Source organism: Conger conger, chromosome 1 (assembly GCF_963514075.1).
Source record: "Conger conger chromosome 1, fConCon1.1, whole genome shotgun sequence".
Classification (NCBI taxonomy): domain Eukaryota; kingdom Metazoa; phylum Chordata; class Actinopteri; order Anguilliformes; family Congridae; genus Conger; species Conger conger.
In genome coordinates, this window is record NC_083760.1 from 8,948,914 (window position 1) to 8,967,996 (window position 19,083).

Here is a 19,083-nt window from a genome sequence, read left to right on the forward strand (position 1 = left end):
ATTATTCCCCCGCAGCCTCTGATTACCAACTTCATCTTCGCCTTTCACCGTCCTCCGCTGACGTCGGAACGAAAAAACACACGCGTATTTATTTATATATATTTTTTATTTTCGCGAGCGCGGCAATTACGGAGATCGCGACTGTGATTGTAACTTTTAACGCGGTGTCTGTCTCCACCCGCCCCCCCCCCACCCTCCCCCTCCCCTCCTCCCTCCCCTCCCTCCTCCCCTCCCTCCTCCCCTCCCAACCCAACCCAGAAACAAATTAAATTGCTTTAGAGAGGCTGAAATGTAATTTCAAAAGCAGAGCAATCATGTGTTGAAGGCGGGCAATTAAGACTGTAGCCTCATCCATCTGGCCCCTCGTGCCATTCAGCTGTGAGAGAGCGCGGCTCCCACTCAAAGGGCCCTCGCTCGCCCGCAGCTGGGGATGAAAGGGGCCCGTAATAACCCCCAGATGGACACTGAATGCGGCCGTGACTACGGCCGTCCTGACGAGCTCGAGCTTCCCCCCCGGTCCCGTCGCGAACGAGCGAGCCTGCCTGGATGTTCCGCGCCGCCGGCCGAAATCTCCAGCGCTGTCGGACATCTTGTTTTTCTCGGTTTCTTTTCCGTTTTTTTTAGCGTAGTGAAGAAATGGACGCCGGTTCTATTTCCAGGCCTCTTGACTGGAGCGCCGCGGTCGGAAACGAGCCGGGTTTCACCAGCGCAGGCGGCGTTGTTTGGACGGAGGTGCTGTGAACGCTGTTCTCGTAAAACGCTCGCCTGCTGGTGTTGGTGACAGTAAATGAATACTGTAAATATGGAGCAGGGCTGAGTGACATGGGGAAAGTCATCTGATTGTGTTTTTACTGACCAGTGTTGCGATTCCGTGTGCGATTTCTCTTCTGTGTTCACTGTGCATATGATGGTAGGAGGGAGCAGATACATTCCTTGAGGCGTCATGGTGTGGCTGAAACACAGTCGGTCACTGTCGAGTGGTTTTATTCACATGGTTTTGCACAATTTCTGTGCAATTGAAGCATGTTAGCTGGGTGTCACTAAGTTTATATTTGGCTTTATTTTGATATGTCTGATGTGTGTGTGTGTGTGTGTGTGTGTGTGTGTGTGCGCGCATATAGCTGTGTGTGCGTGTGTGTGTGAGTGTGTGTATATATTCGGTGGTAAACTCAGCGATGTGTGATGAAGTGTCGTCGAGCCCCGGGGGGTTAAAGGTCGTCTCTGTGTCCGTGCGCCGCAGGGCTACTCCTTCATGGCTCCCTCCATCCTGTTCAAGCGCAACGTGGTGATGGACGACCCGGCCCAGCTGTGTGGAGGCTCGGAGCGGCCTGGGCCCTCCGCCGTGGCCCGCAGTGCCATGATGAAGGTAACCCACACACTGGAGGACCTGTGCCTGCTACGTCTCCCGCTGACTGGCCGTGGGAAATCCAGTTAATGGGCACCGCCCTGTTATAGGGAAGTCAAGTGTGGGCCCTCCACTAAGGGCGTAAGGTTGAGTGGCGTACGTTAATCTGATATAATGCTATAAATGCAATGCTATTGGTATCATGTTATAGATATAATGCTATGGATGTAGTACTACTGAGATATGTTAGTATGGATGTAATGCTATGGATGTAATGCTATCAGTATAATGCTTTAGATATAACGCTGTGGATGTAATCCTATCAGTAAAATGCTTTAGATATAACGCTGTGGATGTAATCCTATCAGTATAATGCGATAGATATAATCCTATGGGTTTAATGCCATCGTTATAATCCTATGGATATAATGTGATAGATAAATGTTATGGGTATAATGCGGTAGATAAATGTTATGGCTATAATGCGGTAGATAAATGTTATGGGTATAATGTGATAGATAAATGTTATGGGTATAATGCGGTAGATAAATGTTATGGGTATAATGCGGTAGATAAATGTTATGGGTATAATGCGGTAGATAAATGTTGTGGGTATAATGCGATAGATAAATGTTATGGGTATAATGCGGTAGATAATGTTATGGGTATAATGCGATAGATAAATGTTATGGGTATAATGTGATAGATAAATGTTATGGCTATAATGCGGTAGATAAATGTTATGGGTATAATGCGATAGATAAATGTTATGGGTATAATGCGATAGATAAGTGTTAATGGCTGTTCCTCCAGGACTCCCCGTTCTACATACACTACACGCTGGACCTGAAGGAGCCCGTTCTGGGGGAGGGGAGCTTCTCCATCTGCAGGAGCTGCACCCACAAGAAGACGGGGCAGAAGTACGCCGTCAAGATCGTCAGCAAGAGGTACTGCAGCGGTCAAACCGTGGCCTGCTTCAGGCACTACTGCCAGTCACTGCCAGAGACCGCCTGGACCGGCAGCCATCTTCTCTACCCCAGCGTTTGTGTGTCTTTAGTAGTGTTTTCAAAATGACCGCCATTTCACAGTAAAATGTTCAGTGTTAATTCTGGTACATATGTACCAGACCTGGGTCAAATACGTAATTGTTTTGGATTCAAGTCCTCTTGTTCGCTTTACTGAGCTTGGCTGGTGCATTGCAACCTATGAAGTACCCCACCTTCTGGTCCTCTTGGTTTGCTCAGTTGCCCCAGGCAATATAAATAGAGCACCAAAAACTTTTAATCCAGAACAATGATATATTTGCCCCAGGTCTGATTCAGGGGACCGTGAACGTTACTGAACGTTGACGTTAAACACTGTATCTCCGCTCTGAGGAAGCGTGTTATTCTCGGGAGGAGGGTGATGATGTTCCTGGGTAGATCAGTCATTTGAGCCTGTGTTTTGCGTGCCCGTTTCCTCACAGGATGGAGGCGCAGTCGCAGAAGGAGATTGCCGCTCTGAAACTGTGCGACGGCCACCCCAACATCGTCAGGTGCCACGAGGTGTATCACGACCAGGTGAGCAGCAGAAAATACTGTAATATACAGTCAATACGTGTGTTATCATAAATACATTTCATACTGATTAAAAAAAACCCCATATGGCACTTTCTGAAAGTGGCGGTAATGTGTATGTTTGCCCCTACAATTGTGAATTGTTACATCTTGATGATATATTGTATGTCAGGTTATTGCAGTATAATTAATTTATGTAAGGAGAGTCACGTCTGGGTATCCATTTCTGTGGGAGTTGGCTTGCCGTCCCTCTGTTATTGTGCAATTTCGGGACCGATACATATATAGCAGAAAATTCACTTAAATTTGTTATCTACATCTAAAGGAACTTCCTGTTAATTCAGAGCAATGAAGGAATGTTCTCTGATGGTTGTGAGAAGGTTAACCTGAGAGGACTGTGTAGGAGCCCCCCCCCCCCCCCCCATGTTCGCTGTTCTGAAGGGAACTGACTGTAATAATCTGCGGAGATGACAGCTGTGTCCGTTCGTGTCAGAGCCAAGTCACGCATTATGAATATTAAAAACCTCTATTCTTCCTCCGGGGCGCACATTCTTCTGTTCATCCTCAGAAAAGAAAGAAATAAAACGCTTTAATAGGCAGTGGTTCACTTTATGCGGCACGCTAGTTTGCATGCACGGCAAGAATACTGAGACGTGCAGCAATTTTATGTCAACATGAAAGAGTACCTAAAAATAGATACGCACCTAAAAATAGGTACAATACAAATATATTTTGTGCATATTTTTCCTGTGTATGCATACTTGCATACCACTTATGTCAAGTCCTGTTTATAGGTCTATTTTCAGCGTGTAGTCACTGTGTTTTCCGTTCTGTGTGTGTGGCATCTTTGTTATATCCGTGATCAAGTCTTGGTGAATGAAAGGCCCGTGATTAGGGGATTTTACGTCAGCAGACACACATTGGACTCATTAATAGTCTTTTCATACAGTATGCTCAAAACCGCACTCATTGCAGCTAAACATAAAAGACGTTTAAATTTTTTATTAACGATAAATGCACAGCTTTTTCCAGCAACTAGGGCTAAACAAAGCACCTTACAATTAATGCCTCTCATTCTCCCACTCACTCACCCACTCACACACACACACACACACACAGACACGCATACGTGCGTGCGCACGCACACACACATACACTCAACATATTCACACACCAGCTGTGATTGGCTGCCATGCAAGGCACCAACCAGCTCATTGGGAGCAATTGAGGATTAGTTGTCTTGCTCAGGGACACTTCGACACACCCACGGCGGTATTGAACCCGGCAACCCCTCCGACTGCCAGACAGGCGCTCTTACCTCTGTCCATGTTCTTGTAAAGCAGTGCTCCGTCCTTATTCTTAACGCACCTCACCTCCACTTTATCTCTCCTTTTCCTACTACAGCAGAGGAAGAAACTTTCTAGTTTGTAGTTTTGGACATTTGGCATTCAACCAGCCTTTTAGCTACCCTTAGCTCTTTTTTTAACCTTTTCTAACCTCTCCTTTTAACCCTAATATGCTCACATATTACAACATGCTGGCTTATTGCTCTCAGAGCTGTCATTTTTATACATCTAATGAAGTGTATTCTTTTTCCTGAAACTCTGCATAGCATCCGCTGTGGGGACTGTTTTTCAATGTACCTTTCCACACCTTTGGAATGAATTGACCCTGTGCATCGAGTATAACCCTACAGATACTCCACCCCAACTTTGAGGACGTCTCCCTTTGTTACTTTTCTTTAGCAGCATGACTCACTCTCCTTTTAACTGCACCACTTTATTATCTTGTCTTTGAGCACATTATCTTTGTTAGCCGTCAATGTCATGCGTCTGCCGGCGGTTTTCTGTCACCTGGGATGCAATTTATATAATGAAGCGAGTTCAGCAGTTCAGAGTTTGCGACACGTAAATAAATATCCGTAGCACTTTCCTGCGCGTAATGAATATAATCCTTGAACATTTTGGGCCACATCTGTCAATTTGAATGGCAGTCGCTTGCCGAAATCCCAGGCAGTTAAGGCAGGCAGGTAATTAGCCCTACTTAATTACTCACCTTAATTAGATGAGATTAATGAACAGTTGCGGCGCTCGACTGATGTTTAATCCACAGCTGGCACGAGGAGTACTTTGTTTTTTCCCCCCGAGTCGACGGAGTGCCAGGGAGCACGCGTCTCAGACGAGCAATCAGGCAGCTCAAATCAGCCCCCGTGTCAACAGCCGTGCCGCAGGAAACGCTAAATCAATCCGGTTAGCCCGGATGATTTCCTTTTGTTTACAGGAGTAACTTTATTAGTGTGCGAGTGCGTGAGTGTGAGAGTGTGGTTTTGCAGGGCAGGAGGTCAGATGGGAACAGGTGCTACTGCGTACGGCTGTTTGTGGGGTAGCCTAGCATTCTTCCCGTCGGGCTCTCTCTTAAATAGTCGGTGGTCTCCCGGCGTCGAGTGACAGATCGTGAGGTGCAATGGTAAGCACACGGGAGCAGGGATAATAACTGCCCCACTCTGCCATTATGTCTGCTAACTGGCTAATGCCGTTCGAATGAGGATGTCCGTTGTCGTTTCGTTAGATAGTTGCCGATTCCTGCGGCATGCCCTCTGTCACTTGTGTTAGTATGTAGTTTGATATCGTAATATAACTGCAGTAGTTTGATATCGTAATATAACTGTAAAAAGGCATGCAAGCAACCATTCTGTGGTATGAGTATTCCTGTGAGAACCATCTGTTATGTGTGAATGTGATGCACAGGACAGACTGCCTCTTGTTGGCAGTGTAGAAGTATGAGACTACAATATATGTGCATGTGTGTGTGATAGTGTGTGTGTGTATGTGTGTGCCTGTGTGTGTATGTGATTGTGCCTGTGTGTGTGTGTTGTGTATGTATGTGTGTGTGTGTGATTGTGCCTGTGTGTGTGTGTTGTGTATGTATGTGTGTGTGTGTGTGTGTGTGTGTGTGTGTGTGTTGTGTATATGTGTGTGTATGTGATTGAGTATGTGTGTGTGCATGTCTCTGCCTGTGTGTGTATGTGTGTGTGTGCCTGTGTGTATGTGTGTGTGTGTGTGCCTGTGTGTGTGTGTGTTGTGGATATGTGTGTGTATGTGATTGAGTATGTGTGTGTGCATGTCTCTGCCTGTGTGTGTGTGTATGTGTATATGATTGTGTATGTATGTGTGTGTGTGCCTGTGTGTGTATGTGTGTGTGCGTGCGTGCGTGCGTGTGAGCGTGTTTGCCTGTGTGTGTGTTGTAGATATGTGTGTGTATATGATTGTGTATGTGTGTGCGTGTGTGCGTGTGTGCGTGCGTGCGTGTGAGCGCGTTTGCCCGTGTGTGTGTGTGTGTGTGTGTGTGTGTGTGTGTGTGTGTGTGTGTGTGTGTGTGTGTGTGTGTGTGTGTGTGTGTGTGTGTGTGTGTGTGTGTGTGTGTGTGTGTGTGTGTGTGTGTGAGAGCGCAGCCTCTAGCCCAGGTCAGACAGGACAGATCTGCAGGTTCATTAGCGCACCGGGGGCCATGTTCAGGGGAGAAGCAGCACTTGAGAGTTGATGAGCTCCATAGGCTTATTACTGCTTCCACCTGCACCCCGCTCCCCCGCTCCCAGATCAAAGGCCCCGTCCCCGCATTGTTCCGGCCCCTTCCGCTAATTAGACCTATAACTCCCCCTCAACAGACACGCTAATTGTCCGCTGTCTAGCTTCTAATATGGTTTTGTTTAAGCTACATATCGCCCGTTTAGTCTCGCGCGCGCACTCGCATCGCGCTTCGAGAATATAAAAAGGATTTTTATGCTTTATCTCCGAGCCTCGCTGAAAGTCCTTTTCATCAAATCCCCGCCATTAATCCGCACCATATGCCCCGGCCCGTCACAACGATCGCATTTGAATTTCCATTCTGTTGCCGTTTCTGTCCGTTATTTATAGTGTCTCTGCTTTTCAGGCCCTTCTCAGCCCTATCTTTCTCTTTACTGAGGAAATAATGTTTTCAGGTTTTCCCCGTTGTCCCCCCCCCCTCAATGTTAGACCCATCCCAACCCCCTGGAAACTTGTTTCTGCAATTTAAAATATATATAATAATGTGTTTTTATTAAATGCTTTCTGAAGCACATTTTCCTTTCATTCTGGAAACGACGTATGAACAGTAGAAGTGGAGGAAATTAACTTTGTTTGGCGAAATATGTGGTGCTACCCCTGTATCGAGCTCTACTGTAGTCAGCACAACACTGACGGTCCCATCGTAATGTGTTCACCTCTGGGACGCCTCTTCACCACCGTTACCTCTCCCCTTTCAGCCTGGCTGGTTCATCTGCTGATTGTACGCTGGTCTAAAAGGAATGTAAAAAACACACACAGGTGCGCACACAAACACCCACACACACACACACACAATCACACATATAAAATCACACACACGTACATACACAATCACATACACACACACACAGGCACAGGCAACGGGCTACGCACACAAACAAACGGGACACGTGGGCGCACACACACATACACACACATACACACACAGGTGCAGACAGACACACACACAGGCACACACATAAAAACTTCATCTTCATCATGGAAGACTGTTATGACTCAGGATGCTCCAAATGTCAGGGTTGTATCTGTATCAGTTGAAAAAAAACAAGTGGTAAACGGAGAGGTGTTATTGTCGATGCCGTACCGGTGTAAGCGTTTGTCTGCAGTTAGGAATTTTTACGGGCGATGTTTATCGGCCATCGGAAGACATCAACAGCAGGATAGCGGCCTTTGTGGTGAAATGAAAGCGTTTCACGGCTGAGTGCTGAGAAAATGGCCGACGGCTAAACGCACTCGACGGCCGAGCTTTGTTGCGGGCCGAGGTGAAGGCACTTGTGTTCCCCTGCATTGTGCGTCACTCCGGATGAGAGAGGGCGCTAGCTGAATGAGTGTAATGTAGTATAATGGTTATAGCGTGTTCCCAGTGCTAACTGAATGTGTGTAATGTAGTATAATGGTTATAGCGTGTTCCCAGTGCTAACTGAATGAGTGTAATGTAGTATAATGGTTATAGCGTGTTCCCAGTGCTAACTGAATGAGTGTAATGTAGTATAATGGTTAGCGTGTTCCCAGTGCTAACTGAATGAGTGTAATGTAGTATAATGGTTATAGCGTGTTCCTAGTGCTAACTGAATGAGTGTAATGTAGTATAATGCTTAGAGCATGTTCCCAGTGCTAACTGAATGAGTGTAATGTAGTATAATGGTTATAGCGTGTTCCCAGTGCTAACTGAATGAGTGTAATGTAGTATAATGGTTATAGCGTGTTCCTAGTGCTAACTGAATGAGTGTAATGTAGTATAATGGTCAGAGCATGTTCCCAGTGCTAACTGAAGGAGTGTAATGTAGTATAATGGTTATAGCGTGTTCCAGTGCTAACTGAATGAGTGTAATGTAGTATAATGGTTATAGCGTGTGCTAACTAAATGAGTGTAATGTAGTATAATGGTTATAGCGTGTTCCAGTGCTAACTGAATGAGTGTAATGTAGTATAATGGTCAGAGCATGTTCCCAGTGCTAACTGAAGGAGTGTAATGTAGTATAATGGTTATAGCGTGTTCCCAGTGCTAACTGAATGAGTGTAATGTAGTATAATGGTTATAGCGTGTTCCCAGTGCTAACTGAATGAGTGTAATGTAGTATAATGGTTATAGCGTGTTCCTAGTGCTAACTGAATGAGTGTAATGTAGTACAATGGTTATAGCGTGTTCCCAGTGCTAACTGAATGGGTGTAATGTAGTATAATGCTTAGAGCATGTTCCCAGTGCTAACTGAATGAGTGTAGTGTAGTATAATGGTTATAGCGTGTTCCCAGTGCTAACTGAATGAGTGTAATGTAGTATAATGGTCAGAGCATATTCCCAGTGCTAACTGAAGGAGTGTAATGTAGTATAATGGTTATAGCGTGTTCCAGTGCTAACTGAATGAGTGTAATGTAGTATAATGGTTATAGCGTGTGCTAACTGAATGAGTGTAATGTAGTATAATGGTTATAGCGTGTTCCCAGTGCTAACTGAATGAGTGTAATGCAGTTTAATGGTCAGAGCGTGTTCCCAGTGCTAACTGAATGAGTGTAATGTAGTATAATGGTTAGAGCGAGTTCCCAGTGCTAACTGAATGTCTGTAGTTTAATATTTCAATTACATTATTTATTTTTCTGCTACTTTCATCCAAAGCAACTTACAGTTGATTAGACTAAGCAGGGGCCAATACTCCTGGAACAATGTGGGGTTTTGGGCCTTGACCAAGGCCCCACAGCTGCACCAAACTTATTGTGGTTACAGTAGGGTTTGAACCAAGATACCCTTGGGTCTCAGTCAAACAACTTAGCCTGTAGGCTATAGGCTACCCTATAGTGTGTGTTCACAGAGCTAATTGAATGACTGTAATGTAATATGGTGGGAGCGTGTTTCACACATGCATTGCGGTAACGCTGAACGGTGTGTGTGTGTGTGTGTGTGTGTGTGTGTGTGTCCCTCGTTCAGCTTCACACGTACCTGGTCCTGGAGCTCCTGGGGGGCGGGGAGCTACTGGAGAGGATCCGGCAGAAGCAGCACTTCAGCGAGACCGAGGCCAGCCGGATCATGAGACGCCTGGTCTCCGCCGTCAGTCACATGCACGACGTGGGCGTGGTCCACCGGGACCTCAAACCAGAGGTACGACAGGCAGACTGACCAATAGGACAGGACAGGGCAGGACAGGACAGGACAGGACAGGACAGGACAGACAGACAGACAGACAGACAGACAGACAGACAGACTGATAGGACAGGACAGACACACAGACTGACCAATAGGACAGGACAGACACACAGACTGACCAATAGGACAGGACCGACAGACAGACAGACTAACAGATGGGACAGGACAGACAGACAGACCGTACAGCAGTTCTGGGCTTTCAGACCCTGCACTGCAAGTATTGTAGTCTTACATTTAGACTTTTGATGTTATCTCAATTAATAATTATAATAATAATAATTTCTTACTTAGCCGATGCTTCCATTCAAATTGATTTACAGTTGATTAGATTAAGCCTTCCCTCCCTAGATCACTGTGGGGTTAAGGGCCTTGCTGAAGAGCCCAACAGCTGTGTGGGTCTTATCATGGTGACACTGGGGCTTGGAACCCCAACCTTCTGGGTCTCAGTAGTGTACCATCGCTGCTAGGGTACAGGCTGCCCCCATATTTGTGCTAATAAGAGCCGCCAGTGCAGTGAGACTCATTTCAAGATTTGACAGCGGGGTAAGACAATTTAAGCTGTCAAGCAAGCGGTAGCTTAAGACATCTTAATATGTCTCGACATATTTATGTCTTGCAGCGTGTCTGTACCGTTGGGTCACTCTCCGGTATTTGCTTTTCTCATACAGGATTTTTGCCAAAAACACATTTAGAAATGAATAGCGAGACGTGAATATTACCCATATTTATCTTAGTTTGTGTTATTTTCCGTCGTGGCATATATTTTTGTTCCGTTTCGCAGAATCTGTTGTTCACCGACAGCAGCGAGGGCTCGGAGATAAAGATCATCGACTTCGGTTTCGCCCGACTGAAGCCTCCGGACAACCAGCTGCTGAAGACGCCCTGCTTCACCCTGCAGTACGCTGCCCCGGAGATCCTCAACTACGACGGCTACGACGAGTCGTGTGACCTGTGGAGCCTGGGCGTCATCCTGGTGAGTTCCCGCTTTTCCACCCCGTCCGCCGGTCACAAGATCCCGGCAAATCGTTCGGGTTTGACCCTCGCCTTTGAAAGCAGTCCGAGCAGATCTAAACACTTCTAGCCCCGCGGCGAAAGCTCCCACAATGCTGCCTTGCATTGCCCCATTAACGCGACGGCGATGCCCGGAATGCCGCCTTGTTTCGGCCCCGGAATGTCGGAATGCCGCGCGGGAGATGTGTGGAATTCCTGCTGTGCTGAAGGCAGCTGAGCCATGTCTGCATCCAGAACTGTGTGGGTGCTCTTGAGTTAATGTGTCTTTTGATTAGCCCTTTGTGTTTGTGATTCGGGGTCTCCGTGCTACCTGCGTTAAATTTCGGCGGGAAAATAACGCCGGGTTTTTCCCCTGGAGGGAGTAAGGAGTAGCCCTACAGCTCATTGGTGTGGTGGAATTTCAGGCTGCGTCTCGGAGCTGTTCTGAGCGCGCAGACAGCGGTGTCGGTCTTCTCCGCTTGGCTGGCCATGCGTGTGGGTCTGCGGTTCTTTCGCTGTGGCCCCCTGGGGGCCCGGAGAGACGCGCGGTGCAGTGTAACCTGATCGCTACAGACAGGCTCACTGAACTGAGACTGTAAATGCAGTGAGTCGGGAAACAGAAACTACTTCTCAAAGATCGGACCTGTGCCAAACCTTTATCGCTTTGAAAAGGGAAACTGTGTGTGTGTGCGTGTGTGAGAGTCCATGTCATTATTCTGTGTTATGTGTCTATGTGCTTTGATGTTACTTTGGTTTGTGGACATGAATAAAAGTATAAAAATATGTGTGTGCATGCTTGTGCATGTGTGTGACTGTGTGTGTTTCTTATGTGTGTGTGCACACATCTGTGCCTGTTTGTGTGTGTGTGTGTGTACCGGTTTATTGTATTGTTGTGTTGACTCCGATTTCTTTGCTTCCCACCCACAGTACACCATGCTGTCAGGGCAAGTGCCCTTCCAGTGTCAAGAGAAGAGTCTCACCCACACCAGTGCTGAGGAGATCATGAAGAAGATCAAGAAAGGGGACTTTTCTTTTGAAGGCGAGGCCTGGAGGAATGTATCCCAGCAGGCCAAGGACCTCATACAAGGTGATGATCATGTCATAATAGCAAAACCAATGTGAACATTACAAGGTGTTGTAAAATCCATACCAATACCATGCAAACTTTAATATATGACTCTTGTTTTAAGGTGACAGTGCTAATGGCTGTGAATTGAAGGGGAAAATGCTTGCGTTTGCGTTTCTTCTTCTGTGGTAACAGAGCTGCTGACGGTGGATCCGGAGAAGCGGATCAAGATGTGCGACCTGAGGTACAACGCCTGGCTTCAGGACGACAGCCAGCTGTCCTCCAACCCGCTGATGACGCCAGACATCCTGGGCTCCTCCACAGCCTCTGTGCACACCTACGTCAAAGCCACCTTCAACGTAAGAGCGCCGCTAGCTGCTCAGCGCTAACTACAAACGCCACTCAGAGCCACTCAAATCCAGAGCGACGTACAGAAATGTGCACACCCATAACCAGGGACGATTGAAGGACTTTTCTGTGTCTTTTTTTAAATTTTATTTTTTTTAAACCTTAACTTTCAGGCCTTTAACAAGTGTAAGAGGGAGGGCTTCCGGCTGCAGACGGTGGACAAGGCTCCCCTGGCCAAGCGGAGGAAGATGAAGAAGACCAGCACCAGCACGGAGACGCGGAGCAGCTCCAGCGAGAGCTCGCACTCCTCGTCCTCTTCCTCGCAGACCACGCCCGGCGACGCCCCCCTGCCCCCCATCAGCTCCCCCCCGGCCTTCGGCGCGGACGGCGAGCCGCCGCCGAAGGCCGCCAAAAAACCGTCCATGTTCCACTTCTCCTCCGAGTGAGCGGAGCGGGGGCTGGGGGGGAAACGGGAGGAAGTGACATCACGGCGGCGGGGTGCACTGACGGACGGACGGACGGACGGGGAACGGTCTTCTCTTGGGCAGCTTGGTCAGCACACACTGGAATTCCAAACCGGTTGGGAATGCCTTCATTTCCACCAAAAAAAAATAAAACATGCATGCACTGACCCAGAATCCTCTTTTCCCCCCCCCCAAAACATCGCTAGCAATAGGAGGACCGACCCCACCCGCTCCGCGCATGTCCTCACTAATCGCCATGACAACGGACTTCCCGAGACATCCAGATGGCTTTGAACGGGCAGGACGGTGGCGGGTGTGAAAGCCAGCCCTTTTCCCATGGAACATTCTGGATGACGGTTTAGGTGGTGGTAGAGAGTGTTTATAAGGGTGTACATTAGGTGGGAAAATGATATATTGTCACAGGATTTGTGCTTCGTATCTCTTAACTTATTGTCCATGTAGTTACTGTCGTTAAGTGACTGTTTCCGTGGTTAATTGAGACCATTAGACATTTCTACTTTTTTCAGAAATCTTGCTCCATTTTCCATTTTTAGATACATTCACCGCAGAACTTTTTGGCAAAAAAAAAGAAAAAGCATTAATGTGTAGTTTTTTTTAGACAAAAAAAAATCAACACCTCAGCTCCTAAACAACTGTAGCATAGAAAAGAACAATATTTGTCTACAAGGATTTTTGCATATCTGTTCATGTAGCATTAACTTTAACATCGTACCTAAGAGTAATTTCGCGGACGATTCGTCCTTCCTGGCGCAAAGCAGAGATACTGCGTGGACAGCGCTGCTCTGTGATTGGGTGAGATCGCCGTGACCTTTGCCTGTTTGGGGTCGGCCGTCGCTCGGCGTAGACACTGCAGACACTGTTTACGTGTGAGCCGCAACGCCCAAGGTACTTTTAGAAGTGAGCTCACCGACCGTGCGCAAGAGTATATTGTTTCTAGTTTTGTGAGAGGGGCGCAGGGGGAGGGGTTGTGGTGGCTTTTTATTTGGGAACAGTAATGCGGGCCAGCTGCAGCGAATTATGGGAAACGTTCGTAACCTTTAAATCTCTTTGAAGTTTCTGCAGCCCTTCTACATGTTGTGGTCGTATTTATAGATTTTCGAGGGTGCCATTTTCTTTGGGAAGGGCTGTCCTATGCCAAATCCTGGCCGAGCTTCGCATGCACTTCCAGGTGGCTTCACCGATGGGAAGACAATGGACAGAGCTACGACGGGCACAAATATGCATCAAAATACGAGTCAGACCAGCACAGCAATAACCCCTCAAAGTTCTCTGTGCTTCGGAACCAGAGAGCCAACTCTTACGGGAAGAGCTTTAAGTGAACACGGATTTTGTTTTGAGTTTGTTTGTTTGTTTGTTTTTTTGTTTTTCCCAAGAAAAAACAACTGTGCTTTGAAGACCTATTTACAACTGAAAAGGGGAGCGTGGTCTTTAAAAAAAAAAAAAATAGAAAAAATCTGAAAAAGAGCCTTTGGGACATTTTTTTTACTCAATTATTTGTCCCAAAGCTCTGTACGTTTTCCACGTTGCGAGCCTCTAGGTGCATATAGTGGCTGTGTTTAAACATTTCAGTATTTCACGTGCGTATAAAGGTGCGCACAGGAAAGTGAGGCTTCCTATGCAATATCTAAAGGGAATATCACTTCTGCAAGCACATATCACGCGCACAGCCATGCCGCTGCGCCGGTTTCTGTCTTTTTCTGTGCTTTTCGGATATTACTGAAGCATTAGTTCCTGTTTTATATATGCGTGTACTACAAGTACTACAAGCTTTTGTCCAGAACAATGGCTTTGGTCCAAGCTGAAGTCCACGGTCCGTTGTATTGCATATCGAGTGCTGTACGGCTAGTCTGTTTCCTGCCTGCTGCAGAATTGCTCTTTTTGACCACTGTAGCTGCTTTGTACTGCGGGTTACGTATCTAAATGCAGGGCAGGCTTATTGGGTGGATATTTTTTGCTGGATGCAGGGGCAAAGTGTGATTTTTAGTTCAATTTTTTCACGGTTTCTACGAACTGAAAAATTGGGAAATTCTAGATTGGAGAAGACCTTTTATGATCATCTCCCACTTGGAGGGGGTTGGTGAACCTGGACACTGAAACCTGGAATGTGGCCCAAAAAAGCCCCCTCCCCCCCACCCACCTTTACTACCACTGACTGACTGCCAAAACACCTACCAGTGCCAGTGGCCCAGATTACAGCCCCAGTTCAGTTGCAGGACTGTGATTCAGTTATTCACATGTTAAATTGTACTGCTTCTTAGCGTGATTTCCAACCTTGATTGTTCAACAAGTTGTGAATTTATGCTCTAATGGTGGTTTCGAGATCTTGTTTACAGGATATGCATAAGATCTGTCCTTCAGTATATCGTGGGGTAGACTACAGAGGAAATATATTTTTTGATCAGAGATATCGAACCTTGTTGTATAGAGTAGACAGGTCCGTGGTCGGTTATTTTTTCAGGTGAGTCTCAGTGAGATAAAACATCTCTTTTACAAGGGACCCCTGGGTAAGAGATTACAGTTATTGTACAGTATATCTGAGTAGTACAGGGCATTGGGAGCAGTAGATTCCTCCAGTAGAATACCAGATAATTGTAGACTGTTATGTGTCCTGTATTTCACACTTGTGGTATTTTTTTAGCTGTCCTGCCGCAGGCTTCGTCGGTTGCAGTGGATGCAGAGCGCTTGCACGTGCAGTAGCTGTAACTACTGTCGGTATTAGCGAGCGAGCTCTCGCCCTCCTCATATTTGTGTGTGAGCAGGGGGCGCTACGCAAACCACACATTCAGCTGAAGACAATCAGAACCGTGCGTTTTACACATCACCGAGTATCACTAAACCAAAGTGTGATTGGTTTAGCCCTTTTGGGATAAAAAAAAAATATATATGTATATATAGACGGTCCTCTTTTAACATCTTGTGTCATGTCTGTATTCAGTGTATATCATGTAAAATATGAATTGTTCAAATGTCGGTTCAAATACTTGGATTAACGATATCAAACGAACTGTTCTATGCACGCGGTCAGTGATGTACGCTACTGTATGGTATAGTATGGTAGGCCGGTAACGAGGGTAAATAGCACATGCATTGGGATATTTCTGTCGGGCTTTCTTCGTCTTCGTTTCGTTTCGATGTTTGCCTGGTGGGAAGGTGTGCCTCTAGAAATCGCGGACTAAAACGAAACGACGTGACTGGTGTCGCTTTCGCATTTAGGAAAATTGTTTTAGTTGACATCACAGGATTATTTATGGATTGCGGCGGCCATGACCTTCCCGTTCTTTGGTTTCGCTGCAGATGGGTGTTTTTTTCCCCCAGAAGCAGGTTTAGATTTTCCTCTCTGGCGAATAATTTAATCCTGTACTATGTAGGTGACCCAGAACTGGGTCACCTACATAGACCTTTCTCGCGAAATTGTCTATTTCATGAGAAATTGCACGTGTTGCATTTTAATCAAAAGTGCGAACCGTTTCTAGGTCAGCCAGACGGATAAATTGCTGTCGTTTTCTTGGAAGTCCTTTATGATGAATCACAGCTAGTACTTATGTAAAAAAGTGACTTGTTAAACTTGTGTACTAGTTGAATACAAAGTAGCAGTTTGTCTTTGTGTCTTTTGTTTGTGAATGGCCAGAGATTTTAAAGCATTATTTGAAAGGAGAGACCTGTTTTAAAGGGACCTTTCTCCCGGTGAGGAGCATGTTGCAGTCCTCAGGCGGGGGCCGTGTTCTCTCTCTCGCCGGGCTGAATATGGCCCTCCGTCTGCATGCCGGGGCTCTGGAGCAAAATGGTCGAAAGAGGAGTTCCATTGTGAGGGACTGCTCTGAGAGCTGGTGCCTCTGGCACACAGCCCAGCTGGACGCCATCGGGCGGGAGTACCAATGAAAATAGTCATTGTTCAGGAGAACGTATTAAAAAAAAAAGAAAAAAAAAAGCTAAATGTGATGCTAAAGAGTTCCTTTAGTATTAACTCTTTTTTTAAATGGTAACATTAATCTGGAGTTTGTATTATATTTGTATGTCCTAACATGAGGTTTTGATTGGATGGAAGTCACTGTCTGCGCACGAGCTGAGGAAACGCTCGCGTTTGTGCGTCTCACGCGAGCCCTCCATTTTGAATCCACACAGGGTTTCGAATCTGTAAACGGTTTTGGTGGTGGGGCTACACTGAACTAACATTCTGGGTCCAACCGAAGAGGACGTCTACATTGTTCCTCGTTTTACGAACAGGTTGGGAGTGAGCTGTTCAGGAAATGGCTGTTTTTGTTTTGTAATTATTTTTTATTTATTTTTTGCTCTTCATTTTGCCAAAGGGAAATGATGCTGCTGTAACGGCAACACTGTTGGAACCAATTCATGCAAAACCTACCTTTCAACAGGAAAGCATGTGCTTTTACCTTTTTTGTAGTAAACTTTTACTTTTATTTTTTAAAATAAAATTTAGTATTCTTAAAAGCGTGTAGTGCTTATTACTCCTCGTAAAGCGATGGAGGAAATAAGGCTTCACTATTTCGAGTGTGCTTTCATAGGCAGCTGATGCTGCTTAGCGTTTTTATATTCACCGAAAATATGTGCCATTGCCGTCGTCATAAACAATCCCATAATCCCTGCTCTCTTTAGCTGCTTCATAGCTGCACCCTTTTTGGTCAGTAGACCCTGCTGTTCTCTGCACTGTGGACACACCTCACTGTGAAAACTCATTTTGTTATTTTTCTTTTTACAGGATAGAAGTTTATGTATGTTTGATTAGGTTTGTGTTTCTTGAAATCCCTAATATGATCATTTATATCCTCACTGATTTTGAATTGTGTTTTATTATACAGTTTAGTGAGAGAGTTCAATGGAGAAAACATATATATATATAAAAGTCACTGCTTTACTGTTTGAGACCGTTTTATTTTTTATTTTTCCATAAGTGCACAGGATATCTAACCGTATGGTTAGTGAAAAGGGTGTCCAGTCATGCTACAATCGGACCTTTAAAAGCTAGGCACTGAAGTGGGGTTTTCTTTTTGTAATTTAAGAGAACATACCAATCAGTGACCGCCTTTAAGAAGATAGTAGACCATAGATATTAGAGCAGGGGTGGGAATTTCTGTCCCTGGAGGGCTGACATGTGTGCAGGTATTTGTTTCCTGTCATTACCCTGGCTAAATCCGCTAACTGGCTGTATACCCCAACACTGGTTCACTCGTAGATCGTGGAGTAACATTTCATATGGGGACACAACAACAGTCTCGCGCTGTCATGCATGCGCTTATCGAGAAATATAGCTATAATCTGAGGTGCCATAAATGTTCGGGCTGATTAAGTCATTAAGGCCAGACGTGGTATTGAGACCCAGGATTTTGAAGTGTTCTGCAGGGCATTTCCAGTGGTGGCCAGCAGGGGGCGGCCTTTGAGTGCGAGTTCTCTTGGGATCCATTAGGGTTTGGTCAGATCGAGGTTTAGTTTAGCCCTTGTAGTCCTTTTAACTGTGGCGGCACAAGAAAAAATGTCGATCTGTTTTTCACTTTGGAATGTGCAATGTCATCTTTATGCAGAGAAAAGTACTCTTTTTTTTTTTTTTTTAGATAAGGCATTACGTAAATATTTACACAATTATATTTTTTGTTATCTAGCTGGGCTAGAGCATAGATTTATAGATTTATTAACTTATTGATACTGAAATCATCATTTGTGGCTGTGTCTACACAAAGACAAACCAAAATTATTTCACTTTTTGTTTTTGTCTGCTGTATATATTGATATATTGTATATGTTAAGCCATAAGTACATACAAATCTGACTTAAATGCAAAATTCAAATGCTCTATTGGTTGTACTAGGTATTTAAATAAGAATTTTGACAAAAAATAACACAATTGTATTTTTTAAAAAAGATATAGAGTAACCATGAACTTTGGTGAGTATTTTAAAGAGAATAACGTTTCAAAAAGTTATGACATTTTTTGTTTTATGTGGTACTACATTGTGTGAAACTCCAGTGCTTTGTGTGTGGGTCAACGTTTTAATGGTGAACTGAGTGTTGAACAGAGGAGAGGAATGTGTGTGTGTGTAGTTGGTTGGTCCCGTTGGAGTAATGTTTGTATCGTTTCCCGTGGTTGAGACTTGGAACAATTGCGGTTCAGTATACGTTTAAACAACACAATGTTCAAGAAAAAGATAAGGGCTTTAAAGTTTTGAAATCTTTATATTAAATAAATTATATAATAATGCTGGTACTGTTTAATGTCATATGTTTAATAAAGTTATATATGTTCACATACTCGCGCCTTGTGATGTGTATCTTGGTAGGCACTAAATTAATGGCAATGAGTACGGTCTCTGTGGTCGTGCTTATATTGTGTCAGTTTTTCTCCATTCCCGCAGATGACCACCAGAGGGCGCCGTCTGCCTGCATGTCCAGCGGTGCCGGTTTTTCTCCCTGTAATGGACATGCGTGATTTAGGTCTTATTGAAGAGTAACTGGCGAGTCAAGTGGCGCTTCTCTTGCGGCAGACCAGTATTATGATGAGGAGGAAGTGGTAAAGTGCACTTCTGTCTGTTTGATACAGACGGCTCTGCAAAGCCTTAC

General features: G+C 45.3%; 1 protein-coding gene and 1 long non-coding RNA gene across 3 annotated transcripts in view; one reads left to right on the forward strand and one right to left on the reverse strand.

The window, feature by feature from the left end:
• rps6ka5 (ribosomal protein S6 kinase, polypeptide 5) overlaps positions 1 to 18,774 on the forward strand; it is a 40,287-nt gene extending 21,513 nt beyond the window's left edge. Inside the window, exons 10-17 of the mRNA XM_061236963.1 lie at positions 1,241 to 1,366; positions 2,159 to 2,292; positions 2,811 to 2,904; positions 9,409 to 9,579; positions 10,406 to 10,597; positions 11,542 to 11,701; positions 11,876 to 12,039; positions 12,202 to 18,774. Coding sequence (XP_061092947.1) covers positions 1,241 to 1,366; positions 2,159 to 2,292; positions 2,811 to 2,904; positions 9,409 to 9,579; positions 10,406 to 10,597; positions 11,542 to 11,701; positions 11,876 to 12,039; positions 12,202 to 12,474 — 1,314 coding nt within the window. The 3' untranslated portion in view covers positions 12,475 to 18,774. The remainder of the gene's footprint in view (positions 1 to 1,240; positions 1,367 to 2,158; positions 2,293 to 2,810; positions 2,905 to 9,408; positions 9,580 to 10,405; positions 10,598 to 11,541; positions 11,702 to 11,875; positions 12,040 to 12,201) is intronic.
• On the reverse strand, positions 3,318 to 5,276 carry LOC133125213 (uncharacterized). 2 transcript variants are annotated; one of them, XR_009708394.1, is made up of 3 exons: positions 4,957 to 5,276; positions 4,220 to 4,299; positions 3,318 to 3,464 (listed from the first exon to the last, which is right to left on the reverse strand). It is a non-coding gene; the product is annotated as an uncharacterized LOC133125213 (long non-coding RNA). The 2 variants fall into 2 exon arrangements; XR_009708393.1 differs by lacking the exon at positions 4,957 to 5,276 and adding an exon at positions 4,755 to 4,826.
• Positions 18,775 to 19,083: the final 309 nt, after the last annotated feature.